Source organism: Oncorhynchus tshawytscha, linkage group LG17, assembly GCF_018296145.1.
Source record: "Oncorhynchus tshawytscha isolate Ot180627B linkage group LG17, Otsh_v2.0, whole genome shotgun sequence".
NCBI classification, from domain to species: domain Eukaryota; kingdom Metazoa; phylum Chordata; class Actinopteri; order Salmoniformes; family Salmonidae; genus Oncorhynchus; species Oncorhynchus tshawytscha.
The window spans coordinates 8,854,969-8,882,818 of NC_056445.1; the positions used below are offsets into that span (position 1 = coordinate 8,854,969).

Genomic DNA, 27,850 nt, shown 5'->3' on the forward strand with positions numbered 1-27,850 from the left:
AGTTGGACGTAGTGCCAAATTTTCTAAAATGACTTGTGGCTTATGGTAAAGAAATGAACATTCAATTATCTGGCAACAGCTCTGGTGTACATTCCTGCAGTCAGCATGCCAATTGTATACTCCCTCAAAACTTGAGACATCTGTGGCTTTGTACTGTGTGACAAAACTGCATATTTTAAAGTGGCCTTTTATTGTCCTCAGCACAAGGTGCACCTGTATAATGATCACGTTGTTCAATCAGCTTCTTGATATGCTACACCTGTCAGGTGGACTGATTATCTTGTCAAATGAGAAATGCTCACTAACATGGATGTAAACAAATTTATGCACAAAATTTGAGAGAAATACGCTTTTTGTGCATATGGAACATTTTTAGGATCTTTTATTTCAGCTCATGAAACATGGAACAAACTATGTGTTACGTTTATATTTTTGTTCAGTATAAAAGATGGTGATGCTGAGGAGGGCGCACGTTTTGCCAGTTCCTGCTCGACTTAGCATTTTTTTTAATGGCTATTTTTGCATGAATTATTACTTTACCCCAACCAAAAGGCCTGGATGAATGGCGAAATCTGTACAATGCTGAGAGCCTGTACTGCAGCATTGAATGTCAGTAGAATGAACCCTGATGAGATGGCATGCGACGCGCACAAGGCAAGCAGGTACGAGCTCTGCAAATCCATTGATGATGCAAAAAGACAATATAGACTAAAACTTGAATTGATTTCCGACAACGCAGACTCGCGTCGCGTCGCATATGGCAAGGACTACAGACTACAAAGAAAAATCCAGCTAGGCGGTATGCATTGAAGCCTCCCTCCCACACGAGCTTAACACATTCTATGCTCGCTTCGAGGCAGACAACACAGAGCCATCCATGAAGACTCTCGCTGCTCTGGACGACCAGGTGCTTTCGGTCTCTGAGGCTGACGTGAGGAAAACTATTAGACAGTGAATCCTCACAAAGCAGCCGGCCCAGATGGCATCTCTGGTCGTATCCCCAGTGTGTGCTGACCAGCTGGAGGGCGTCCACAGAACATGCCATTTCCATCGCTATTCACATGGCCGTAACACATCTATCTGGACCAGAGGAACATCTTTGTGAGAATGCTGTTCATTGAATACAGTTCAGCATTCAACACTATTGTTCCCCCCCAAGCTTGACACCAAGCTCAGAGCCCTGGGTCTGGACACTGGATCCTGGACTTCCTGACAGACAGAACACAAACTGTGAGGATTGGCAACAACACCTCCACACTGACTCTGAACCCAGGGGCCCTGCCCATGGGTGTGCCCTCAGTCCTCTACTGTACTCCCTGTTCACCCACGACTGAGTGGCTTTGCACGACACCAACTCTATCATCAAGTTTGCTGACGACACCACGGTTGTAGGCCTGATATCCAAAAATAACAACGCGTCAGCCTATAGGAGGTGGTAAGTGAACTGCCATGGTGATGTCGTGACAACAACCTCTCCCTCTATGTCAGCAAAACAAAGGAATTGATTGTTGACTTCAGGAAGCAGAGGGAACATTCCCCGATCCACATCAATTGGACTGCAGTAGAGAGAGTCACATGTTTTAAGTTCAGAGGTCTTGTCATGGACAACACCACCACTCTTGTCAAGAGGGCGCCAACAGCATCTCTAATTCCTAAGGAGGCAGACCGGTTGCATCATGGCCTGGTACAAGAATTGCTCCATCCACAAGGCCCTCCAGCGGGTGGTGAAGACGGCCCAGTACATCACTAGGACCGTGCTCCCACCCATCCAGGACATCTATGCAAGACGGTGCTTGAGGAAGGCACGCAGCATCATCGACCCCACACACACACACACACACACACACACACACCCAGCCACGAGCTGCTGTCTTCCTTACTGTCAGCAGCCATCAGACTGCTGAACACTTGAACTGGACTGACCACTTGTTCGGATTCTCCACACCTTAGCACACATGCACACACATATATACATTCATTCTACACACACACACCACAACCAGACTCTTATTATACTGCTCTATTTATATACTTGCCCACCATCCTCCCCTTCCCCAATATACATGTAAATATTAGACAATAAATTGTGCCTTCCTGTGTTATCCTTATGCTAAAATGTATTATTCTATTCTACAGACTTTTTCATATTATTATATTTTATTATTTCTAATTCTTTTGCATTTTCTAGAAGGAACCTGCAAGTAATCATTTTGTTGCACGATGTATATCCTTAACATACGACTAATACAACTTCAACGGAGTTGGTTAACACACACACACACTGCCTTCGGAAAGTATTCAGACCCCTTGACTTTCACATTTTGTTACGTTACAGCCTTACTCTAAAATTGATTAAATCGTTTTTTCCTCATCAATCTACACACAGTTTACAATTGGCTCATTCATCCCCCTCCTCTCCCCTGTAACTATTCCCCAGGTCGTTGCTGTAAATGAGAACGTGTTCTCAGTCAACTTACCTGGTAAAATAATGGATAAATAAAAAAGAATTGAAAACACAATACCCCATAATGGCAAGGCAAAAACAGGTTTTTCTAAATTGCTAATTTATTAAAAAGAAAAAAACTGAAATATCACATTTACAGAAGTATTCAGAACCTTTACTAAGTACTTTGTTGACTCATCTTTGGCAGTGATTACAGCCTCGAGTCTGCTTGGCTATGACGCTACAAGTTTTACACACCCATATTTGGAGTTTCTCCCATTCTTCTCTGCAGAGCCTCTCAATCTCAGTCAGGTTGGATGAGGAGCATTGCGGTACAGGTTTTGTCAGCTCTCTCCAGAGATGTTCGATCATGCTCAAGTCCGGGCTCTGGCCGAGCCACTCAAGGATATTCAGAGACAAGTCCCGAAGCCACTCATGCATTGTATTGGCTGTGTGCTTAGGGTTGTTGTCCTTTTTGGAAGGTGAACCTTCACCCCAGTCTAATATCCTGAGCGCTCTGGAGCAGGTTTTCATCAAGGATCTCTCTGTACTTTGCCTCGATCCTGACTAGTCTTCAAGTCCCTGCCGCTGAAAAAAATCCCCACAGCATGATGCTGCCACCACCATGCTTCACCGTAGGGATGGTGCCAGGTTTCATCCAGATGTGACATTTGGCATTCAGGCCAAAGAGTTCAATCTTGGTTTCATCAGACAAGAGAATCTTGTTTCTCATGGTCAGAGTATTTAGGTGCCTTTTGGCAAACTCCAAGTGGGCTGTCATGTGTCTTTTACTGAGGAGTAGCTTCCGTCTGGTCACTCTACCATAAAGGCCTGAATGGTGGAGTGCTGCAGAGATGGTTGTCTTTCTGTAAGGTTCTCCCATTTCCACACAGGAACTCTAGAGCTCTGTTAGCATCACCTCCCTGGCCAAAGCCCTTCTCCTCGGTTGCTCAGTTTGGCCAGGTCTAGGAGATTTGGTGGTTCCAAACTTCTTCCATTTAAGATTGATGGAGGCCAGTGTTCTTGGGGAATTTTTTTGGTACCCTCCCCCAGATCTGTGCCTCAACATAATCCTGTCTCGGAGCTCTACGGACAATTCCTTCAACCTCATGGCTTGGTTTTTGCTCTGACATGCACTGTCAACTGTGGTACCTTATATAGACAGGTGTGTGCCTTTCCAAATCATGTCCAATCAATTCAATTTACCACAGGTGGACTCCAAACAAGTTGTAGAAACATCTCAAGGATGATCAATGGAAACAGGATACACCTGAGCTAAATCATAGCAAAGGGTCTGAATACCCATGTAAATAAGGCATTTTGTTTTTTATAAATCTGCAAAAAATTCTAAAAACCTGTTCTCTCTTTGTCATTATGGGGTATTGTGTGTAGATTGCTGAGGACGTATTTAATCCATTTTAGTATAAGGCTGTCACATCAAATGTAGAAAAAGTCAGGGGGTCTGAATACTTTCCGAAGGCACTGTATATTAACTTAGCACACATACACACGTGTTTTACCTGTCCCAGGTGGCCCAAACACCAGGTAAGGAGCCGGTCGGGAGGATCCAGCTACAATGTTCTGGACTGCTGTGTACTGTTCTGGGTTCTGCTCTAGAGCCCTGTCATACAACCTAGGGAGGGGGGGGAGGGGGGTAGAAAGAGGGACATAGAGAGGGGGGTTATGCATTGGAGATTTTTGATAAGGGTTAGTGGTCAAAGGTCAAAAAGGAAGTGTGGGTCAGGCAGATGGGTGGTGTGAGCTCACAAGAGAGGTTGTTTTTTGGGTGGTTGGATAGTTGGGTCTCCAGAAGGGAACAGTACGTTCCCCAGGTTGTGTCTGTCAGCCAGCTCTGTTGCTCTCTGCTGAAGCCTAGTGGTGAGACGGTTCACCGTGAACTCCACGTCAAACTTCAGACCATCCACGAAGGAGGACAAAAACCTGGAGGGAGGTGGGGAGGATAGAGAGACAGAGGCTACATTACGATTCTCGACCCTTCTCCCCCGAAGTGTACTTGCCAGGCTATTCAGACTTCTTAATCCGTTCAAACACAACGCCACACCCACGGACGTTTGTTTTAGACCCCTCCCTGAACGTAAACACATTTGGGCTGTCTGATTGGTTCCAGAAACCGATGGGTTGGGCCAGTGCCAGAACACATGTGGGTAAAGCTGCGTTTTCCTAGTATGCAATTAGCTTTGATACTGTGATTGGTTAGAGACGATCCAATCGCTGATGACTTTGTTTTCACCACAATCGACATCACAAAACAACTTCCAATGGATGGCAGATTCAGACTCAATTCTGGAACAAACGTTTGAGCAATTCCTTTTAGTGTGAGAGGTCAGAGTAGCAGTTTACACTTGTCCACTCCACCTCATGGGTTTAAAAGAAGTTAACTGGTATAAGGAATAAGGTTGAAACTCCCTCCAGCCATGCTTTCACTAATCCAATGCTTGAGGGGGAGTGTACGAGTGCACACTTTTGAAGACAGAGTTGAGAATCGGAATGTAACCAGAGAACCATGGTAACCATGAAGAGAGCGAGCTATTGACTTATAAGATCCCTTCAGGAAGCAGCCTCCTCCAATCATGTCCTTACCTGCTGCTGAATCCCAGTTTGACGGAGTCCAGCTCCACGCGGTGGACGTAACCACGGTATTTGACCACGCTCCCCTTATTGGAGTCACCTGACCTCGTCACCAGGATGGCGTCGCCCCGCAGGACAGACGGACGGCTCTCGGACACACCTGGTACCTGCAAGAGCACACAACATACTGGGCTGGAGATAAACCCTGCACCATCTAGTAGAGGATGAACTACGCTCCTAGTGTTTGTGTGTGTGTCCGGACCTGCAGCACCGTTAATGTCTTGTTGGTCTCGTCTCTGACCGTGTGTGTGTGTACATCTGTGTTTGTGTGTACCTCTAGCACCAGTAGTTTCTTGTTGGTCTTGTCTCGGACCATGGGAGTATTGGGCTTGTTGTATCTCTTAATGTCCACCTCCATCTGTAGCTCCTCTAGATACAGCAGCAGCTGGAACCGTTTAGAGTAATTCTCTCTACTCAGACCTGACTCTAGGATAGACCTGGGGGAAGAGGGGGAGGGAGAGAATAAGAAAGAGACCTTCACAGCACCCATATTGTACACTAGCAGGGTGGTCTAGGATTACAGAGGAGGAAGAGGAGGCACTCACTGGGCATCCAGTGAAAGAGTAGAGGAGGAGGCGTGTCCTTTGAGGAACTTGATCAGATCTCTGACATATCCTGGAACCTTGTAGTCGTAGAGACGCTCCACGGCTGTCAGGTTGTTGGCTGAGAGACTGACGGGGAGAGAGAAGGAGGGGCGGAGAGGAGGAGAGTGGTAGAACAGGGTGAACCATGGAGAGAGACAGGGTTAGTTTTTTTGTAGCAGAGAGAACAGTCAATTACTCATGACTGGTGTTGAACGCTGAGCTGTAGTCAATGAATAGCATTCTCATAGGTGTTCCTTTTGTCCAGGTGTGAAAGGGCAGTGTGGAGTGCAATTGCAATTGCGTCATCTGTGGATTTGTTGGGGTGGTATGCGAATTTGAGTGGGTCCAGGGTATCCGGGATGATGATGTTGATGTGAGCCATGACCAGCCTTTCATAGCACTTCATGGCTACCAACTTGAGTGCTACGGGGCTGTAGTCATTTAGGCAGGTTACCTTTGCGTTCTTGGGCACAGAGACTATGGTGGTCTGCTTGAAACATGTAGGTATTACAGACTCAGTCAGGGAGAGGTTGAAAATGTCAGTGAAGACACTTGCCAGTTGGTCCACTCATGCTCGGAGTACACGTCCTGGTAATCCATCTGGCCCTGTGGCCTCGTGAATGTTGACCTGTTTAATGTGTGTGTTACCAGGTGTGTGTGTGTGTGTGTGACCTACCTCTCAGGTGGCTCCCCGTCCTCTACAGTGTAAGGCAGATAATCCGTAGCGCCGATGATAGCTCTAGGTCTGTAGGGCGCAGTTGGGGCCAGCTCCCTGGCCAGCCCTGTCACATACTGGGCCTCGATGAACCGCAGCAGGTGGAAGGCAGGAGAGGAGGAGGAGATGGAGGGTTTAAACTCAAAGACCAGAGTGGCTGGATAGAAACCCAGGAGGCTGGACTTGAACTGGAGCTGCACTTCATACCGGTCACCTGGGGAGGAGAGAGAGGGAGGGGGAGACGAGAGGGAGGGGGTTTAGTAACATATTATAGAAAGAGAGTGTGTGTGTGTTTGTGCACCAGCATGTGTCAGGTTCCCTGGGCCTTTCTTTTGGCCCAGACCTTTTGATTTCTGTAGATCGGTAAGGTGTTACCACTTACACCTGTCCAGACCCTACAGAACTGTAAACATTGAAGGGTTAGGGCCAAAATGAAGGCTGAGGGAGCGATTTGGGCTATGCAACTCTTGCCTGGTTGGAGCTGTAGTAGGTCGTTGCGGGTGACTGCGGGTCTTGTTTGGTGCTAGCTGTAGAGGGTTGTTACGGGAGACTTTGCGTGTGTGCGTGCCTATATACAGTGTATATTATATACTGTAGTTAGTATATATTTAATATATACCACAGGAAGACTTAGGAGCCCACTCTCAATGAGTGTAGACAGCCTGCTGCTGCCACTCTGCTAATCATCAGATGGAGGAAGGATGCCCACATGGGTAGTTGGTTAAGTAACTGATTCATGAACATATTTAAATGAACTGCATAATAAATGTGACTTGCCTTTTGTGTGACAAGGGCCCCAAGCCCGTAAGGGGCCCAAGAGGCAAAACAAATAAAAATGTCACAGGAGCCCACTCGCAATGTTCAAAATACACCAGAGAACATCATTTAGCCACAGAGGATCAACAATACAAAAAAAGCATTGTGGAATAGGTTTTATCACAAGCACATTCAGGTATCTGACAAAATTAAGGAAACAAGGTGTTGTGCCACCACGAACTACCAGAAGCTATCAGAGCAGGTTCAATGCACCATGGCATAGTTTAGGTCGACCTGTAGAATCTATGCCAGGAAAATGCAACCCACACCATGACATACTCTTTATATTCCTTGTTTACTCAAGTATTTCCTTTACTTGGGCAGTTAACAGCATGCCTACAGTCTGGAAGGCAGCATGTGCGCCAAATCAAGTCAAAATCAAATCAAATCTTATTAGTCACATGCGCCGAATACAACACCTACAGTGAAATGCTCACTATGCAAATAGTCTGGGTAGCAATTTGACTAGATGTTCAGGAGTCTTATGGCTTGGGGGTAGAAGATGTTTAGAAGCCTCTTGGACCTAGACTTGGCGTTCTGGTACCGCTTGCCGTGCGGTAGCAGAGAGAACAGTCTATGACTAGGGTGGCTGGAGTCTGACAATTTTTAGGGCCTTCCTCTGACACCGCCTGGTATAGAAGTCCTGGATGGCAGGAAGCTTGGGCCCAGTGATGTACTGGGCCGTTTGCACTACCCTCTGTAGTGCCTTGCAGTCGGAGGCTGAGCAGTTGCCATACCAGGCAGTGATGCAGCCCGTCAGGATGCTCTCGATGGTACAGCTGTAGAACCTTTTGAGGATCTGAGGACCCATGCCAAATCTTTTCAGTCTCCTGAGGGGGAATAGGTTTTGTCCTGGCCTCCTCCCTATAGGCTGTCTCATCGTTGATCATCTGCAAACTTAAATGATGGTGTTGGAGTCGTGCCTGGCCGTGCAGTCATTAGTGAAAAGGGAGTACAGGAGGGGACTGAGCACGCACCCCTGAAGGACCATGTGTTGAGGATCAGCGTGGCAGATGTGTTGTTACCTGCCCTTACCACCTAGGGGCGGCCCGTCAGGAAGTCCAGGATCCAGTTGCAGAGGGAGGTGTTTAGTCCCAGGGTCCTTAGCTTATTGATGAGCTTTGAGGGCACTATGGTGTTGAACGCTGAGCTGTAGTCAATGAATAGCATTCTCACATAGGTGTTCCTTTTGTCCAGGTGGGAAAGGGCAGTGTGGAGTGCACTAGAGACCACATCATCTGTGGATCTGATGGGGCGGTATGCAAATCGGAGTGGGTTTAGGGTTTCTGGGATGATGGTGTTGATGTGAGCCATGACCAGCCTTTCAAAGCACTTCATGGCTACAGACTTGAGTGCTACATGTCGGTAGTCATTTAGGCAGGTTACCTTAGTGTTCTTGGGCACAGGCACTGTGGTGGTCTGCTAAACATGTTGGTACCACAGACTCGGACAGGGAGAGGTTGAAAATGTCAGTCAAGACACTTGCTAGTTAGTCAGAGCATTTCTCGCAGTACACGTCCTGGTAATCCGTCTGGCCCTGTGAATGCTGACCAAATATAGGCTACAGCTTGTTGCGTTGTGGCCATAGATATATAATCCATAGAAGGGTTTTGTAACCTCTTACCCTGGCAATTTGACTGTTAAACTCATGGGTGCATTAGCAATGGATGCCAGTCCTGATTTGAATCTGAACTGCCATCTATGGATTATATTTCTATGGTTGGTTGCAGCTGTCAGTTTGCCTTTTGCAGATTTCAAAATACAATTTTGGGGAAAACAGTTTGGAAAGCAAATGGCTACTGCTGAAGAGAGAAGACAAATCTGTCTGTGGGACCAATTAGCATCTAACGGCAGCACTCGTTTCAAAGTAGCTCATCTTGAGCTAGGCTATTGCCAAGAGAAGCACGTCAGCCATGACCAAATGACGAAGGTGAAGCCTTTGGTGAGTAAGTGTGACACTGGAAATTGTATTTGCTAGCCTACTGTAGCTTATGATCTAGACACTATATATATTGCCTCCTAATATTGTACAATCTGTGTTTCGCTTCATTGGCCTGGGCTGTTGTTTGTTTGAATTCAAGACTGAAATGTCTTAATCCAGCCCTGCCTGTGTGTGTGTGTGTGTCTTGCCTGGTCCCAGCTGCAGAGGGTTGTTGCGGGTGACTTTCTGCTTGTCCTGTAGGTTGAAGCAGGTCATCCGGTGCAGAGCAGAGTAGTAGGTGAAGAAGAGAGGACTGGAGGAGGAGTTCTCCAGGAACAGACGAACTACGTACACCTGGGGGGAGAGAAGGAGAGTTTCTTAGTTTCTCCTGTAAAGTCATTGAAAGAAAACGGCTACTATTTTGTCTCGGATCTGGTCTTAGAGTAAAAGTAGATTTACAGATGTGCGACGACTAACTACCGTCTCTTATATGTGAATTAGAGTTCAGAGCAGTCGAACCTCGTGTCGGAAGCCTTTTGTATCCATTCTCCCAGATCTTGTCGCCCGACCTGCTATTACTTTAGACTTGCATGCGCCGCCGCGTCTGACCATTAATCGCACCTGTATAAATTGCACGTCGGCTTTGCGGGGAAAGACTCTGGTGTTGGGTGCTGGGCGTTCCCCTGTGTCGCCAATTTAAATGATGCTAGGGAAATGCTGTTTTCATAACAAGTGGGAAACTCGTAAAATACTACTTGTAAACTGGGAGAAACGAGTTCTGTGCGCTCACGTGCTTTGAACTCGTTGAGAGTGGCGATTGGTTGATATGGCAAACAAGCTGCATCAACCATAAACTAAAAGTACAGCTATTATGTTGGCAAACTAATTAGTGTTCTAAAACAATATGAATAAATTATAAATAATGTTTTGTTGTTGCATTTAACTGCCCAAAATGCTGTTATCAAGGTAATATCCTTAGTATGTGACTTCAGAGTTCAGCATGTGGGAAGAGTCGGAGTTCAGAGATGATAGACGAGTTTCCCATTAGTAATTACCAGTTGGAGGGGTATTTAAGTGGAGTTTTCCCAGTCGTATGCTGGTATTAACGAATTTACAAGATGTTATGAAAGTAGCATTAGGGTCAGAGTTAGAGTCAGGGTTAAAGGTCAAGGTCTCACTTACCTCGGTCTCACTCTCCAGACTGAACTTGATCAGACCGTCTACAACAGGGTGGTCAGAAGTGATGCGTACACCGCCACGGTCAGAGATCAACTCCGCTCTGAGGGGGTAGGGGTCAGGAGTTAGGTTAGTCACATTACAGAGGCCCAATCCCAAATGGACCCCTAGACCCTATGCACATGCCGAGATCGGAGAGGATTTGAAAGGTGTGAGCAATATGATAATAGCTTCACTTGCTTACTAGGTGGATGTTTAACCATATTGCATATACTCATCACATCCTGTCAGTCAATAGGGCATTTGGGATTGGGCCACCAAGGATCGATAAGGACCTGATGACTAGATGTTCAGGAGTCTTATGGCTTGGGGGTAGAAGCCATAAGAATAAAGAAGAATAAAGGTAAAGACAAACAGCTCCATGTATGGACCAATCACCTGTCAGACTTGAACTTCCTGAGGATGCAATTGGCCAGTCTCCAGTCTCTCCTGGGGGTGTGTGACGTCTGGGCTGGGTCAGATGAAGGCGACACACACACCCCGCTCACAAATGCCCCATTCTTCTGCCCCACCCCATTCACCTTGCCTCCATTCTGAACAGGAAAAGAGCTAGATGCCCCCTGCTTCTGGCCACGCCCCTTTCCCCGGGTTCCTTGCCACTGGTCCTGAAAGAAATCCCTCACCTGCAGACCAACACACACACACACACACACACACACAGGGGTCAAATTCAACCCTCCGTCTCTTTAGTCTAGTGCCATGTCTATATCTCCTATCAGAGCAGAGTCATTTGGAAAACAAATTTCGGTGGGGGGGGGGTTGGCTTTAACAATGTTGACTTTGTAACATACGGAAACACACACGCCAGAATGCGGTTGGTATTGATTGCTAGATTGCAACTGGTTGTAAAAGCTGAGCTGGAGAGGGTGTGGGCCGATCATGAACCAGGACTTTGGACACATGCACGCACAACTGTCAGGCTGTTTTAGGAGCACAACAGTAACCCACTACCTACACCCTGCCCAATGCTACCAGGCTAGGGCCATATGATAATATAAGTCTGTACCAGGCTAGTGTTGTAGGCCTACCTTTGGTTTGAAGTGCACCATTCCAGAGTAGACGTTGGCATTATTGGACAGCTTGAGAGCATACAAGATCGAACTGAAGTTAGGGTCTCTCACTCCATCCCTAAAAGAGAGAGAGGTTCAAATGCAGAAGTCTTCATCAACACCTCCCATCCATTCAGACAAGTCACCAATTCTGTGCCTTTTGAGAAGTGTTGAGTTCAACTCGTTTTTACATTCTTTCGTGAAGAGCACATTTAACTTCATGAAAAAAACATTTGAAAACACGTTTTTTTCTCCTAATGTGGGCTTCTGATTCCTCTCCTATGTTTAAAATGTGGATTGACCAGATTGTTGACTTTCTTCCTCTTGAAAAGCTCAATTGTGACCTCCGCAAGAGACAATCCAAGTTAGTTAGACTCGGTCTCCACTACTCAACTATATTTCAAACTGGACAGAGCGCATCTGGTGATTAAAGAAATATGTCTATATACACACACACACACACACACACGTGGAAAGTGCTGTAAAACGAATTATGTTCTCGTTACCTCAGCTGAAGCTGGAAATATCTAACAAGATCACTGATAGTGCTACTGCAAATTTGTTGTTTGTTACATTTTATTCTATTATTTATGTCTGCCACATCTGTGAATGTAAATTGTGTTTTCTTTGTTGACTGAAAAACAAGAAAACTTTGAATAAAAAAACAACAACCTGTTTTCACATCTCAAGAGGTAAAAAAAATCAATAATAATACTATAGTAAGTGCCTATAATTAAGTGATAATGCCCTAGAAGCCGGTGTTTGGAGGATATATTGGCATGGGTGTTAGGCCCGAGACGAAGCCTCCCGACACCTTCATTAGGCTACAATGGGACAGCTGGAGGTCAAATCTGAATATTGAAACAAATGTCGGAGAGACAGACAGCAAGGTTTATACAAATCTCCGCTGTTGAAAATGAAAAGTTAGGTCTAAAAGAAATATGAGATAATGTCTAGATGCTTTTTATAGTGGAGATCAAGTTTATAAAGTGCCTGGCTGGGCTGATGAGACAGCAGATTGCGCAGTCAGATGGAATAGAGCAAATAGGCATTTTAACATCATAGATTTATCCCGTGGTAACTTATGGAATAGACACCGGCTTGAAGCTATTGGTGTACAACCGGGAGTGGCAATTGAATACAAGCTTCACCCATAGGAAACAGGGTTGACGTGTTATACTCGACCCGCTCAGTTTTCCACCACAAAACACCAGCATATGGACAAATGATGTAAAAGCAGATGAGCTGGTTCTAGTCTAGGATTTGGTTATTTTGAAAAATATATTTTTAAAGGAATTTTCACCATATTAATACGAGAATTCAGTTCATGTAACAGGTTTGAACTTAAAATGAGGGACAGATGTAAACTTAGCAAAAATATAAAAACGCAACATGCAACAATTTCAAAGATTTTCCTATGTTACAGTTCATAAGGAAATCAGTCAATTTTAATTAATTAATTAGGCCCTAATCTATGGATTTCACATGACTGTGCTTTGGTGCAGAAGAATGGTAGGAATAGTAAGCAGAGTGAGTTGAAGACAGGAGGAGAAATGGAAGTGAATGAGGGAGAAGTATCAGAGGTGGTCGGTGTGGTGAAGTTCTCGGAGCCTGAGGCTTGCAACAAGGTCAGGATAAAGATGAGTCTGTGACAGTAGGAGTGAAGTTTTTGGAAAAAGTGGACTCAGGGTGTGTGAAAACAGAGTTGAGTGCTGTGGAGTCGGTGAGGGTAACCAGAAGTGGTCTTGTGATAATTGTTTGTGTTTCTGCTAGTCAGAGGGAGTAGGCGCTCCACGTTAAACGAATGGGGGCAAGAGACGTGAATTGTTTTGCTCTCAAGAAAATGGGCGCCATTGAAAGGAGTGATTACCGGGGTAGTGGTAAATGTGAAAGCTGACCAACTGAAGGGGAAGCTTCCCAGTGTTTGTGATGCTCTTCGCTTGGTGCGACGCAGACATTGTCTGTTCTTTTGAGTTTTGATGTTGAATATTTGCCCGACAAAGTGATGTTAGGATATATAAATGATCCTGTATGAGCTTTTGTGCCGAATACATTATGTTGTTATAGGTGTCAAGCTTATGGGCATGTGCCAGCAGTGTGTAGGAGAGAGGTTCCTAGGTGTGAGAAGTGTGCAGAAGGGCATGAGATAAAGGAATGTGTAGCATTGGCGAAAGTAGTGGTAGTGGCTTGCGAAAGTATTCACCCCGTTGGCATTTTTCCTATTTTGTTGTCTTACAACCTGGAATTGAAATAGATTTTTGGGGGGGATTTGTATATTTTGATTACATAACATGCCTACAACTTTGAAGATACAAAATATTTTTTATTGTGAAACAAACAAGAAACAAGACAAAAAAGCTGAAAACTTGAGCGTGCATATCTATTCACCCTCCCAAAGTCAATACTTTGTAGAGCCACCTTTGGCAGCAATTACAGCAGCAAGTCTCTTGGGGTGTCCTTATCAGCTTGGCACATCTAGCCACTGAGATTTCAAGGCAAAACTGCTCCAGTTCCTTCAAGTTGGATGGGTTACGCTGGTGTACAGCAATCTTTAAGTCATACCACAGATTCTTAATTGGATTGAGGTCTGGGCTTTGACTTGGCCATTCCAAGACATTTAAATGTTTCCCCTTAAACCACTCGAGTGTTGCTTTAGCAGTATGCTTAGGGTCATTGTCCTGCTGGAAGGTGAAACTCCGTCCCAGTCTCAAATCTCTGGAAGACTGAAACAGGTATCCCTCAAGAATTTCCCTGTATTTAGCGCCATCCATCATTCCTTCAATTCTGACCAGTTACCCAGTCCCTGCCGATGAAAAACATCCCCACAGCATGATGCTGCCACCACCATGCTTCACTGTGGATGGTGTTCTCAGGGTGATGAGAGGTGTTGGGTTTGCGCCAGACATAGCGTTTTCCTTGATGGCCAAAAAAATAATTTTTAGTCTCATCTGACCAGAGTACCTTCTTCCATATGTTTGGGGAGTCTCCCACATCCCTTTAAGCGAACACCAAATGTGTTAGCTTGTTTTTTTCTTTAAGCAATGGCTTTTTTCTGGCCACTCTTCCGTAAAGCCCAGCTGTGTGGAGTGTACGGCTTAGAGTGGTTCTATGGACAGATACTCCAATTTCCGCTTTGCAGCTCCTTCGGGGTTATCTTTGGTCTCTTTGTTGCCTCTCTGATGTCCTCCTTGCCTGGTCTGTGAGTTTTGGTGGGTGGCCCTCTCTTGACAGGTTTGTTGTGGTGCCATATTCTTTCCATTTTTTAATAATGGATTTAATGGTGCTCCGTGGGATGTTCAAAGTTTCTGATATTTTTTTATAACCCAACCTGATCTGTATTTCTCCAGAACTTTGTCCCTGACCTGTTTGGAGAGCTCCTTGGTCTTCATGGTGCCGCTTGCTTAGTGGTGTTGCGGACTCAGGGACCTTTCAGGACAGGTGTATATATACTAAGATCATGTGGCACTTAGATTGCACACAGGTGGACTTTATTTAACTAATTTTGTGACTTCTGAAGGTAATTTGTTGCACCAGATCTTATTTAGGTGCTTCATAGCAAAGGGGATGAATACTGTGAAAGGGGATGCATGCACCACTTTTCAATTTTTTCCCCCCAAACAAGTCATCGTTTTGATTTCACATCACCAATTTGGACTATTTTGTGTATGTCCACTTCATGAAATCCAAATAAAAATAAATGTATATTTACAGGTTGTAATGCAACAAAATAGGAAAAACACCAAGGGGGTGAATACTTTTGCAAGGCACTGTATGTGTTAACTGTAGGGGTGCCCATGTGGCTGGGGATCAGAAATGTCCCGTGCCAGAGAGGCAGGTTGAGGTTTCCAAGATTAGAGTGGTGCAGAAGTTGTCATATGCTGAGGCAGTGAAGAAAGTAGAGGAAGATGGGTCAAGGGGGAGGGATCCTGAGAGGGGTGGTGTGAGTAGTAGATCTGTACCAGTACAGAAGGATAAACCAACAAGTTATACGTTTCAGTAATAATGGATTTTTTTTGGCACATAGCAATGGTTATCAACTCTACTGCATGGATGGAACGTAAAGTCGCAGAAAATAGAGGTTGTGGTGGCATCTGCAGAGAGGTATTTGGGTGAGCGATATTTGATGTCAGAAGAGTTACAGTGTGTCAAGTGGTGGCGTCCCATCCTGACGTAGGACTAAATATATTTAAATTGTGGAGTATGGTATTTATTTATATATTTTTTGTGAGTGTAGTGGTAGATGGTAGGTAAACATCAGCTAAATCGAGTGTTGTGTATATTATGGAACGCCGTTTGGGTCTTTGCGTGTCAAAAAGGATACACGTCATACAACACAAGACTATTTGACGTGTCAAATAATCTTGTTGACCAAACTGGACTTAATAATTTAACACCTAAATATATTTTTTACGTAGTTATAACAATATCACTCGTATTTCATATGTCACAACGACTCATCGATACGTATCGACGCTGGTAAAGTTTTGCCCTTCCCCAAGCTCTGGACAGTGATGGTCATAAAAAAAAACAAGCAAGCTATTATGGACCCTAGACGGATGCAAACAATGGCCTTCCCCAAAAACATAGCACAACGACAATCTGTTTCAGTAGCTATAGTTAGCTAGCTAACTAACTACCTAGCTAGGTATCATCATCTAAAATATCACTAATTTATAAGACCGTTCTTATTTGATTAACGGTGGTTGGACCCATCTATGTGAAGCTAGCGACAATAAGGATTAGCAACAACTGTGGAATTTGCGGTTAGCCTTCAGAATAAAAGTATATTATTGACAGAGATACAAATAGTGGAATTATGCCATAATTGAATAGATCATGCTACAACGAGGTTAGCATGTTATATAAAATCAACAAACGTCTATGTTATTTTGACAAAAATCTGTTGAAATCACACCCAATCGCAGAAAATACTTAGAATTGCATCGGGGGTCAAACTTATTTCACTGTACAGCCTTACCTATGAATTGTGGATCAATGACATGGGGTATCAGTCTACTCAGTGATACCCAGAGAACCTTAGCTCTGCGGGATTCTGAAACCACTGTGAATTGAGCCACATGTATTGTACCAATCAACCAACAATGTGTATTGAACACTACTCCAGAGGGAATGCAACGAATTGCAAAAATCGCTGAAGTTGGAGACTTTTATCTCCCTCACCAACTTCAAACATCAGCTATCTGAGCAGCTAACCGATCGCTGCTGCTGTACATAGTCTATTGGTAAATAGCCCACCCATTTTCACCTACCTCATCCCCATACTGTTTTTATTTATTTACTTGCTCTTTTGCACACCAATATCTCTACCTGTACATGACCATCTGATCATTTATCACTCCAGTGTTAATCTGCAAAATTGTAATTATTCGCCTACCTCCTCATGCCTTTTGCACACATTGTATATAGACTCCCCCCTTTGTTTTCTACTGTGTTATTGACTTGTTAATTGTTTATTCCATGTGTAACTCTGTGTTGTCTGCTCACACTGCTATGCTTTATCTTGGCCAGGTCGCAGTTGCAAATGAGAACTTGTTCTCAACTGGCCTACCTGGTTAAATAAAGGTGAAATAAAAAAAATTAAAAAAATAAAACGTGGATGTTTGAGAGTCTGAGAACTTTGGGAAAAAAGTACTTTGGTACTGAGTAGACTGATACCCCATTTCAGTGATCCCCAATCGAACCCTGTTCAACATTAACTAGTCTAAATATAGCATGATTCCACCAATTGTAACCTTCTGCGTCTTTCAACAAGGGACTTTTAATTTGAAGGCGAATCGCAAATTCCACTCTTGTGGCTAACTTCACAACACATACCCCGGTCGGATCAGGCCCCACTAGCCAGACGAAGCTAGGTGGCTGCTTATAACTTTAGCTTTGGGAAACAGGGTTAAGTAGCTGGATAGCTCGGTTTTTTCCTTCGTGAACTGAAGTTCAATTCCAATAGGCGAACAAACAAGTGGCTACCTAGTGAATACTTACTCACAAGGATTCCTAAATAATTGCTAAGAATATTGAAAATGACTGCAGTTTCTACTGGTAATTGTTTTCAGGCTGGTTGCAATTTGGTGCTAGCAACCCCAAAAGTTGCTAATAACGTCAAAGATATTTGCCTTTTTTTTTTTTTAAATCCGGTTTGTTTGGTGGCGGTTGGCTTGCACGTGCAAATGCAGCACACACAACAATCTATAATATAATTGTGTTATTTGACGTGTCGAATATTGTTGCATCTTTTTGACAAGCAAAGACCTAAACGGCGTTCCATAGTCTGTTGTTGTTGGGGTTTGTCGAAATATAACGTCGTGCATGGATCAGCTGCATTTTACTTCAGGTAACATGATTGTGTTATTTGTCTAGCTAATCTGCTAGCTAGCTATATATTTGTTCCACTCAGTGTCTGGAGGCCATGCAATGGCTGTCTATGCCAAAAAGCTAACTTTGCAACAGGAAAAAAATCTGATTGTGACCCGTTGCATTAACATCTAGCTTGCCAGTAATATAAGGGAACTATCTAGCTACCGTTAGGTCGCAACTTTTGCGGTCGCAACTTTTGACAAGCAAATTATACTAGCTCGCTAACTTGAATAACTAATTCTGAGAGACACAATAGCTACAGCCATGCATTGTTGGTAAGTTACCATAGCTGCTTGCCCAGTTAACCCTGTAATGGACCCTAGCTAGCTAGCGAACGTTAGCTAAATAACTAAGGAGAGGACTAGCTACATTTTATAAGGCTTAACGTTAGATACTGTATCTAGCTAGCTAGCCTACCGAAATGCCAACCAATCATAAGCCTAATGTATGAAAGTGGCATGCATCTCTGTCTAGTATTATATTGATGAGGACGAATGACTTGGACGATTTGGCTTAGATAATTTATTAGGTGCTGCCTAGGCTAGCAATTCATCTCGGGTGTTTGTGGGTTATAATCAAATTGAAATGTCCCATCAACATTGTGCTGATAAACAAATGACTGGAGAGGAGTTGAATGTGTTGTCCTTTTTTCCCCCCAGACAATGATGCTTGATGGCAGACATTTTTCCTAGGTTGGACTACAGAGTCAGCTTGTGTTGTCAGGCCTGTCTATCCCTCTCTAGATGGACAATATGCTGGATAAAGATGTGGATGACTCCATAGAATGTAATACAACTTTATAATCCATTGGTGGGAATGGAAAATGTCTTCTCCCTTTCCCAACACACACAAATACACACAAGTTGAGTCAACAGCAGTGCAGAGCCCCAGGATGGAGGGGTGCTGCACTGCAGGGTGTTGGGAAAACCAGAAGGCACATTTCTGTTCTAATGTACAATAAAGTATCTGATCCCTCCATGTCATTGTCACAAGGTCTCCTTGCACTTCTCTACACCCACAACACTGCTTCTATTGCACCAATGTACAAGTATTCCTTGAATTGTACTACACTGCCATTACTGAATGTATGGCTACTATTTAATTGTGCTAAAGTATCCTGTATGTTCAGAACAAACGTTAGGTTTTACTATGCCCACTTAAATATGACAGACTAATGTCGTTATTACATTGCCTACTTTGCGTATTGTGAATTACTTGTTTATTGTGAAAGATGAAGAATTCACATATGTTTACTTTGCCAACCAACGAGAGAGCGGAAACGAGATTACTAAAATGATCACTTTGAACTTGAGATGGGTTAAATGAAGTACTAACTGAAATCTGGAAACAAACAGGCCTGTAACATCTCACTTGTAGCCTAATATGAAATTAACTCCTGCAGAATTAAGTATTTCTTGCAGTACAATGATACACCAAATGTTATTTTCTCTGGGGAAAAGGAGTGGAGAAATACATTAAGTTTATTTATTTCTGTACCTCAAACAAATGCAAATATGGGTGTGTTATTGTGGTCGAACATTTACATAACAGCTCACTGTTTTAACCACGTAGAATATGCATCAATGACGAAGTTCATTCTTATCAGAAACATTTTTGTTTTAACTGCTTTTAATCTCAACATGTTTGCAAGGGAAGAATATTTAGGCTATTGCGTTCTCCCCGGTGCCGTCGAGAGGATCAACTATGAAAGAACTTTACAGATGTCAACTAGCTGGTTGCATTATTTCTTATGTATGCATTGTCATGTCTCTTCTAGTGCAAGTTGACAGAAGAGAGGCGTATGCTAGGCCTGCAGCTTATCTGACTAGACAAGTTGATTTAAATAGCCTATTACATTTCGGAAATTAATGTGGTTTACGTGTTTCTCCCCCCCAACACCCCTGTGAAAAAAAGTTGTCCCGCCGTCTCTTCCTGTCATACAATGAGGCTAGTGTCCGATGCACAAGGCCCGTTGCTTCTCGCCACTATCCAGGCTAAGTAGCCACGTCCTCTGAAGTATCTGGTCTGCTAGTTCTGCATCTGACATCGCCATACACTAACTATAGGCTACATGTAACCCTGTTTTTACGTCTTTATAAGTAGACTTTGTTTACTTTTCTTCCTGTAACATGCACTAGACATGTTGAGTTATAGGGGGCTGCGCGTTCAAAATTCGTTTATGGTTTACGTTCCAAAAAAGGTATTCTAGAAACAATAGCCAAACTAGGGCTTTACAATGGTGAACATTTCGAGAAATGTTGGGGGTTAAAATCTTACTAGAAGTCACAGAAGGTGCACAAAGGGAGTTGTCAACAAGTCTCCCAAGTTTGAACAAATCATCGATGAAGATAAGTTTACCTGTTTCGAAACTCTGAGTTGTAGATGTCTCGGAGGTCACTTTTAAGTTTGGTTGATGCGCGATTTGTTTCATTCAAGAATTCATAAAAATCCAGTCCAATTTGGCAACGCGTTCTTAAATTCATGGTGATATCCGATTGTGAGCAGCTGGTGAAATAGGCTACTTTGAGAAAATATAGCTATTTGAGTTTCATTGTGTGGAAAACATATGTGATCATGGAGGATCTGCGGAAATCCTGTCAGACTGAAGAAACGAAACCGGACACATCACTACTCGGGGGCGGGGAGTTTCCTATCAAAGATATTTACAACTTTACAAGGTTACACCTAATAGGGGAATACTAATATCATACTCTGCAAAAGTTAAAAATGAAGGGAAAAGACAAATAAATCACTATTTTAGGAAAAGCCCATAAAAATCTTTACAAGTTAAAGAACCAAAAATATCTGAACTTCAGCTGAAATATGATATTTTACTTTTGAAGAGAGCCAACAACTACAGGTTAAACTCTAATAATGCATATTATTCAATGGCAAATAAACCTGGTAACCTCATTGTTCTAGCTGTGCTTCTGCCTTCTTGAACTCCAACAGCTCACTGCGCAATAGTGAGCAATAGTTTCTCCACGGTCTAGCTAGCTTTCGTTGTGGGCTAGTTTGCGGCCCTGCAGCAGGTGTTATCAAAGAGGATGTTGTTGCTCATTTGTTAGCTTCTCCCTTTTCTATAATTTATCTTTCAAAAAGAAGTTAACTTTCAAATGATCATCACCTGGTGAGTGGAAGTTTTTTTTTTTTATGGCAGTGTGCTTGCTGTTAGCAATCTCTTTGAAAATAACATATGTGTGAAACATTGTTGCATTTATAGTGGAACTGAATAACAATTTTAGCAACACGAAATCTTTGTAAAATCTGTTCATATAACGTTACACCCCAGGAAGAATTATACGTTTTAGAGATTTTTCTAACAAGCGACCACATAGATACGGTCATTTTCACGTTTTCATAAATTGGAATGTTTGGGAATTACGCAGGTTTATATATTGTGTGAGTTCTAAACTGTTTTTGTTCACAAAATTTGCTAACATAATTAATGGTATACAAGGATGTACCCGTATTCCCTTGGGACGTTCATTGGGACCTCTTCATCTGCCCAAAGAGTATTTAACACCATACAACAGAATCTGTATGATTTTAAAGCTGGTTCTAAATTCAGGTAAAACAAAATGCATGGTATTTTAAAATGCCAGGCGTGTTACTAATCATATCATTGCTACATTGGCTGGACATACTATAGAGCATGTTAAAGTGTACAAATATTTGGGTGTGTGGGTTGATGACAAGCTGAGCTTCACTGTGCATGTAGAGAACTTGATAAGGAAGCTCAAGCTGAGAATAGGTTTTTATTACTGGCATAAGGCTTGTTTTTCTTTTGAGGCCAGGAAGGAGCTGGTACGATGTACATTACTGGCGGTTTTAGATTTTAGTGATATATGCAGGCCTCAATCACTACCCTGAGAGCACTTGATTCAGTGTATCATGCAGCCCTCAGGTTCATTACAAATCAAAAACGTCTAACGAATCATTGTGATCTCTACAGCGCTGCTGGCTGGTCCTCATTGACCTTGCGTAGGCTTAAACACTGGTATACACTGATTTATATTTAATATAAGTATACATGCACTCATAATTGACTGTAGCGCATATAAAGCACCCAACAAGCTACCGGTGGCTGAAAACACATCAGTGTTGCCAACTCCTCTGTAATGTGGTGCGTGCTGGTGGCAGGGAAGTCAGGCGCAGGAGAATGAACTTGGTAAAAACGGAGCTGTTTAATAAACATCCAAACCTCCGAAAACCAAAGTATACAAAATAACAAATAGAGGGTGCAAAACCCATCGCACACCAGAATTAACAATAAACACCTACATACAACAAACAATCTCCGACAAGGACATGAGGGGAAACAGGGTTAAATACACAACAGTTAATTAATGGGATTGGAACCAGGTGTGTAGGAAGACAAGACAAAACCAATGAAAAATGGATCAATGATGGCTAGAAGGTCGGTGACGGCGACCACCGAACACCGCCCGAACAAGGAGAGGGATCGACTTTGACGGAAGTCATGACAGTACCCCCCTTTGACGCGCATCTCCAGCGGTGCGAGGGCACCGACCTTGGGGACGACCCGGTGGGCGAAACGGATGGAGACGGTGGAAATCTCGCAGCATAGAAGGATCCAACATGTCCTCCACCGGAACCCAGCATCTCTCCTCCGGACCATACCCCTCCCAGTCCACGAGGTACTAAAGGCCCCTCGCTTGACGTCTCGAATCCAGTATGGAACGAACGGAGTACGCCAGGGCCCTTCGATGTCCAGAGGGGGCGGAGGAACCTCCCGCACCTCAGACTCCTGGAGCGGGCCAGCCACCACCGGCCTGAGGAGAGACACTTGGAACGAGGAGTTAATAAGGTAATTGGGGGGAAGCTATAACCTATAACATACCCCGTTCACTCTCCTCAGGACTTTAAATGGCCCCACAAAGCGCAGACCCAGCTTCTGGCAAGGCAGGAGAAGGGGCAGGTTTCGGGTCGAGAGCCAGACCCGATCCCCTGGTGTGAACACCGGGGCCTCACTGCGGTGACGGTCTGTGCCCACTTTCTGGTGCAGCACGGCGCGCTGAAGATGGACATGAGCAGGGTCCCATGTCTCCTCGGTGCGCCTGAACCAGTCGTCCATCGCAGGAGCCTCGGTCTGATTCTGTTGCCAAGGAGCCAGAACCGGCTGATACCCCAATACACATTGAAAGGGGCTGAGGTTAGTGGAGGAGTGGCAGAGCGAGTTCTGGGCCATCTCTGCCCAGGGCACGAACGCTGCCCACTCCCCCGGCAGGTCCTGGCAAACCTCAGAAACCTACCCACATCCTGGTTTACGCTCTCAAACTGCCCGTTACTCTCGGGGTGAAAACCTGAGGTAAGGCTAACTGAGATCCCCAGACGTTCCATGAACGCCTTCCAGACCCTTGAAGTGAACTGGGGACCTCGATCAGACACTATATCCTCAGTCACCCCGTAGTGCCGGAAGACTTCTGTAAACAAGGCCTCCGCAGTCTGTAGGGCCGTAGGGAGACCGGGCAGAGGGAGGAGACGGCAGGACTTAGAGAAACGATCCACAACGACCAGGATTGTGGCGTTACCTTGTGAAGGAGGAAGATCAGTCAGGAAATTCACTGACAGATGCGACCATGGCCGTTGTGGAACGGGTAAAGGTTGTAACTTACCTCTGGGTAGGTGTCTAGGAGCCTTGCACTGGGCACACACCGAGCAGGAGGTAACATAAACCCTCACATCCTTAGGTAAAGTGGGCCACTTGTACTTCTCACTAAGACAGCGCACCGTCCGACCGATACCAGGATGATCAGAGGAGGATGACGTATGGGCCAAATAGATTAGCCGGTCGCGGACAGCAGACGGAACGTACAGACGCCCAGCCGGACATTGAAGGGGAGCGGGCCCGGTACGCAACGCCTGCTCAATGTCCGCGTCCAGCTCCCACACTACCGGTGCCACCAGGCAAGAGGCCGGGAAGATGGGAGAGGGATCCATGGGCTGCTCCTCTGTATCATACAGCCAGGACAATGCATCTGCCTTAGAGTTCTGAGAGCCTGGTCTGTATGAAAGGGTAAATACAAAACGGGTGAAAAACATGGCCCCCCTTGCGAGGGTTCAGTCTCCTTGCAGCCCAGATGTACTCCAGATTACGGTGGTCAGTCCAGACGAGAAAAGGGTGTTTAGCCCCCTCAAGCCAATGTCTCCACGCATTCAAGGCCTTGACGACAGCCAACAGCTCCCGGTCCCTTACATCATAGTTTCGCTCCACCGGGCTGAGCTTCTTCGATAAGAAGGCATAGAAGCGGAGCTTCGGTGGCGTACCCGAGCACTGAGAGAGCACTGCTCCTACCCCAGCCTCGGACGCGTCCACCTCCACTATGAACGTCAAAGAGGGATCTGGATGGGCCAGCACGGGAGCCGAGGTAAACAGAGCCCTTAGGTGACTAAAAGCCCTGTCCGCCTCAGCTGACCACTGCAAGCGCACTGGGCCCCCCTTCAGCAGTGAGGTAATGGGAGCTGCCACCTGACCAAAACCCCGAATAAACCTCCGGTAGTAGTTGGCAAACCCTAAGAACCGCTGCACCTCCTTTACCGTGGTGGGAGTCGGCCAATTACGCACAGCTGCAATGCGGTCACTCTCCATCTCCACCCCTGAGGTGGAAATGCGGTAGCCTAGGAAGGAGACGGACTGTTGGAAGAACAGGCGCTTCTCAGCCTTGACTTACAGGTCATGCTCCAACCGGCGACCAAGCACTGCACACCAGGGACACATGCTCAGCGCGTGTAGTGGAGTATATCAAAATCTCATCAATATACACCACTACACCTGCCCGTGCAGGTACCTGAAAATCTCGTATACAAAGGCTTGGAAGACTGAGGGCGCATTCATCAACCCGTACGGCATGATAAGGTACTCATAGTGCCCAGAGGTGCTACTGGAAGCCGTCTTCCACTCGTCTCCCTCTCGGATACGCACCAGGTTGTAAGCGCTCCTGAGATCTAGTTTGGTGAAGATGCGTGCCCCGTGCATTGACTCTATTGCTGTAGCTATGAGCGGTAGGGGGTAACTATACCTCACCGTGATCTGATTCAGATGCCGATAGTCAATACACGGGCGCAGACCCCCATCCTCCTTCTTCACAAAAAAGAAACTCGAGGAGGCGGGTGAAGTGGAGGACCGAATGTACCCCTGACGCAGCGATTCGGAGACATATGTTTCCATAGCCTCCATCTCCGGCTGTGAGAGGGGATACACGTGACTTCTGGGAAGTGCAGCATCTACCAGGAGGTCTGTCACACAATCACCCCGTCGATGAGGTGGTAATTGATACGCCTTCTTTTTAGAGAAGGTGAGAGCCAAATCGGCATATTCAGGGGAAATGCGCACGGTGTAGACCTGGTCTGGACTCTCCACCGTTGTAACACCAACGGAAACCCCTAAACACCTACCTGAGCACTCTCGCGACCACCCCGTGAGAGCCCTCTGTGTCCAAGAAACAATGGGGTTATGAAAAGCTAACCAGGGTAGGCCCAGCATCACGGGAAACGCAGGAGAGTCAATGAGGAAGAGACTAATTCTCTCCATATGACCCCCCCCCCTGCGTCACCATACCCAACGGCGCGGTGACCTCCCTAATTTTCACTGACCCTAATGGTCGACTATCATAGGCGTGAACGGGGAAGGGCACATCCATGAGAAAAATGGGGGTCCCTAAACTATGAGCTAACGCTCTATCAAGGAAATTCACAGCCGCGCCTGAATCTACAAGTGGCTAATGCTGGGAATTTGGAGAGAACTCAGGAATATGTGCAACAGAGGGCTCCGGGAGAGAATGGTGCTGGCTCACCTGGGGTGACGCCAGAGCGCCCTGCCTGCTGCCTCAATTCCCAGAGGAACCAACCCGGAACCGACCGGCAGTGTGACCTCTGCGGCCACAGATGGTGCACGAGCGGGAACACCCTCCGGTCCCCCTCCGCACCGCCCCTCCCAGCTCCATAGGTATTGGAGAGGGGTTGTGGGAGGATGGAACCACCAGACCCTGATCTGGACATCCACGAGTAGCCAGCAGGTTGTCCAGCCGGATAGACAGGTCCTCCAGCTGGTCGAAAGTGAGGTTGGTGTCTCTGCAGACCAGCTCCCGACGGACGTCCTTGCGCAGACTGCAACGATAATGGTCGATCAGGGCCCTGTCGTTCCATCCCGCACCAGCAGCCAGGGTCCTAACTCCAGGACGAACTCCTGGGCGCTCCTCGTCTCCTGCCTCAGATGGTAGGGGCGCTCACCCGCCACTCTACCATCGGGCGGTGGTCGAAGACTGCCCGGAAACGGCAGGTGAACTCCTCAAACTCAAACCGCATCTCCTTCTCTCCATACGGCGTTGGCCCACTCCAGGGCTCTCCCGGTGAGGCACGAGACGAGGGCACACACCCTCTCACGATCCGATGGAGCCGGGTGGACAGTGGCCAGACATAGGCTTAATGGCAGTAAAAAACCCTGGCGGTTCGAAGCCCTCCTGTCATACTCCTGGGGCATTGACGGAAGGATCCCACGGAGTTCAGGCGGGGAAGTGGCGCTCAAGAGAGACCCCGGTTGTGCTGGTGGAGGCGCTGGAAGAACTCCCTGTCTCTCCCAGTGGTCCATCGTCTGGACAACACAACCCATGGCAACGCCAAGATGGTGAAGCATGTCTCCCGGGTGGAGCAGTGGTTAAGGGCACTGCACTGCAGCGCTAGCTGTGCAACCAGAGACTCTGGGTTCGCACCCAGGCTCTGTCGCAACCGGCCGTGACCAGGAGGTCCGTGGGGCGACGCACAATTGGCCTAGCATCGTCCGGGTTAGGGAGGGTTTGGCCGATAGGGACATCCTTGTCTCATCACGCACCAGCGACCCCTGTGGCGGGCCGGGCGCAGTGCGCCCTAACCAAGGTCGCCAGGTGCACGGTGTTTCCTCCGACACATTGGTGCAGCTGGCTTCCGGGTTGGATGCGCGCTGTGTCAAGAAGCAGTGCAGCTTGGTTGGGTTGCGTTTCGGAGGACGCATGACTTTCGACCTTCGTCTCTCCCGAGCCCGTACGGGAGTTGTAGCGATGAGACAAGATAGTAGCTATTAACAATTGGATACCACGAAATTGGGGAGAAAAAAGGGGGTCAAATAAAAATAAAAAACAACACACAAAAATGATGGTGAAGCATAACTGCATGCTCCTGGATGCGCTCCTCCACCTCAATGGCTGGGGTACCTTCCTCCTGCTGACTCCATAGTATGGTCGGAGATTCTGTAATATGGTGCGTGTTGGTGGCAGGGAAGTCAGGCGCAGGAGAATGAACTTGGTAAAAACGGAGCTGTTTAATAAACATCAAAACCTCCGAAAACTAAAGTATACAAAATAACAAATAGAGGGTGCAAAACCTGTCGCACACCAGAATTAACAATAAACACCTACATAAAACAAATAATCTCCGACAAGGACATGAGGGGAAACAGAGGGTTAAATACACAACATGTAATTGATGGGATTGGAACCAGGTGTGATGGAAGACAAGACAAAACCAATGGAAAATGAAAAATGGATCAATGATGGCAAGAAGGTCGGTGACGTCGACCGCTGAACACCACCCGAACAAGGAGATGGACTGACTTCGGCGAAAGTCGTGACATCCTCAGTAAGGAAAGTAGCTATTGGCTGTCCTAGAAGTCGCTAAATGGCCATGTGCATGTAATTGTGATGGAAGCTGTAGGAGAGAGGAATAATGTCGTGGGAGAGACAAAAAGTGAGTAAAAAACACCCAAAATTAGTTTAGAACTACAAATGAACTTTCTTCTGTTGATTCTTGTTTTTTTTTGTGTCACAATTCCAACCCTCCTCCCTTATCCGGGCTTGGGACCGGCAAAAGTGACCCAAAAGAGACACCCTGGCAGAGTTACTTAGTTTTTTATTTTATTTTATTTCAGCCTCCAGTATTTATGCTGCAGTAGTTTGTGTCGGGGGGCTAGGGTCAGTTTGTTATATCTGGAGTACTTCTCCTGTCTTATCCGGTGTCCTATGTGAATTTAAGTATGCTCTCTCTAATTCTCTCTTTCTCTCTTTCTTTCTC

General features: G+C 45.7%; 2 protein-coding genes and 1 long non-coding RNA gene across 3 annotated transcripts in view; 1 reads left to right on the forward strand and 2 right to left on the reverse strand.

Moving 5' to 3' along the window:
- The window catches only part of LOC112216805 (putative helicase mov-10-B.1), a 34,172-nt gene extending 13,772 nt beyond the window's left edge, over positions 1 to 20,400 (reverse strand). Inside the window, exons 1-11 of the mRNA XM_024376890.2 lie at positions 20,144 to 20,400; positions 11,393 to 11,492; positions 10,743 to 10,987; positions 10,311 to 10,407; positions 9,338 to 9,482; positions 6,353 to 6,605; positions 5,638 to 5,763; positions 5,367 to 5,529; positions 5,045 to 5,199; positions 4,211 to 4,384; positions 3,964 to 4,076 (exon numbers count right to left, since the gene is read on the reverse strand). Coding sequence (XP_024232658.2) covers positions 3,964 to 4,076; positions 4,211 to 4,384; positions 5,045 to 5,199; positions 5,367 to 5,529; positions 5,638 to 5,763; positions 6,353 to 6,605; positions 9,338 to 9,482; positions 10,311 to 10,407; positions 10,743 to 10,987; positions 11,393 to 11,492; positions 20,144 to 20,268 — 1,696 coding nt within the window. The 5' untranslated portion in view covers positions 20,269 to 20,400. The remainder of the gene's footprint in view (positions 1 to 3,963; positions 4,077 to 4,210; positions 4,385 to 5,044; positions 5,200 to 5,366; positions 5,530 to 5,637; positions 5,764 to 6,352; positions 6,606 to 9,337; positions 9,483 to 10,310; positions 10,408 to 10,742; positions 10,988 to 11,392; positions 11,493 to 20,143) is intronic.
- On the forward strand, positions 16,989 to 18,763 carry LOC112216806. Its single transcript, XR_002948399.2, has 2 exons — positions 16,989 to 17,762; positions 18,445 to 18,763. It is a non-coding gene; the product is annotated as an uncharacterized LOC112216806 (long non-coding RNA).
- Positions 20,401 to 22,631: 2,231 nt separating the features above from the next.
- The window catches only part of LOC112217153, a 48,035-nt gene continuing 42,816 nt past the window's right edge, over positions 22,632 to 27,850 (reverse strand). Inside the window, exons 18-20 of the mRNA XM_024377441.2 lie at positions 25,715 to 25,915; positions 23,705 to 23,813; positions 22,632 to 22,904 (exon numbers count right to left, since the gene is read on the reverse strand). Of these exons, the coding sequence (XP_024233209.2) occupies positions 22,632 to 22,904; positions 23,705 to 23,813; positions 25,715 to 25,915 (583 nt within the window). The remainder of the gene's footprint in view (positions 22,905 to 23,704; positions 23,814 to 25,714; positions 25,916 to 27,850) is intronic.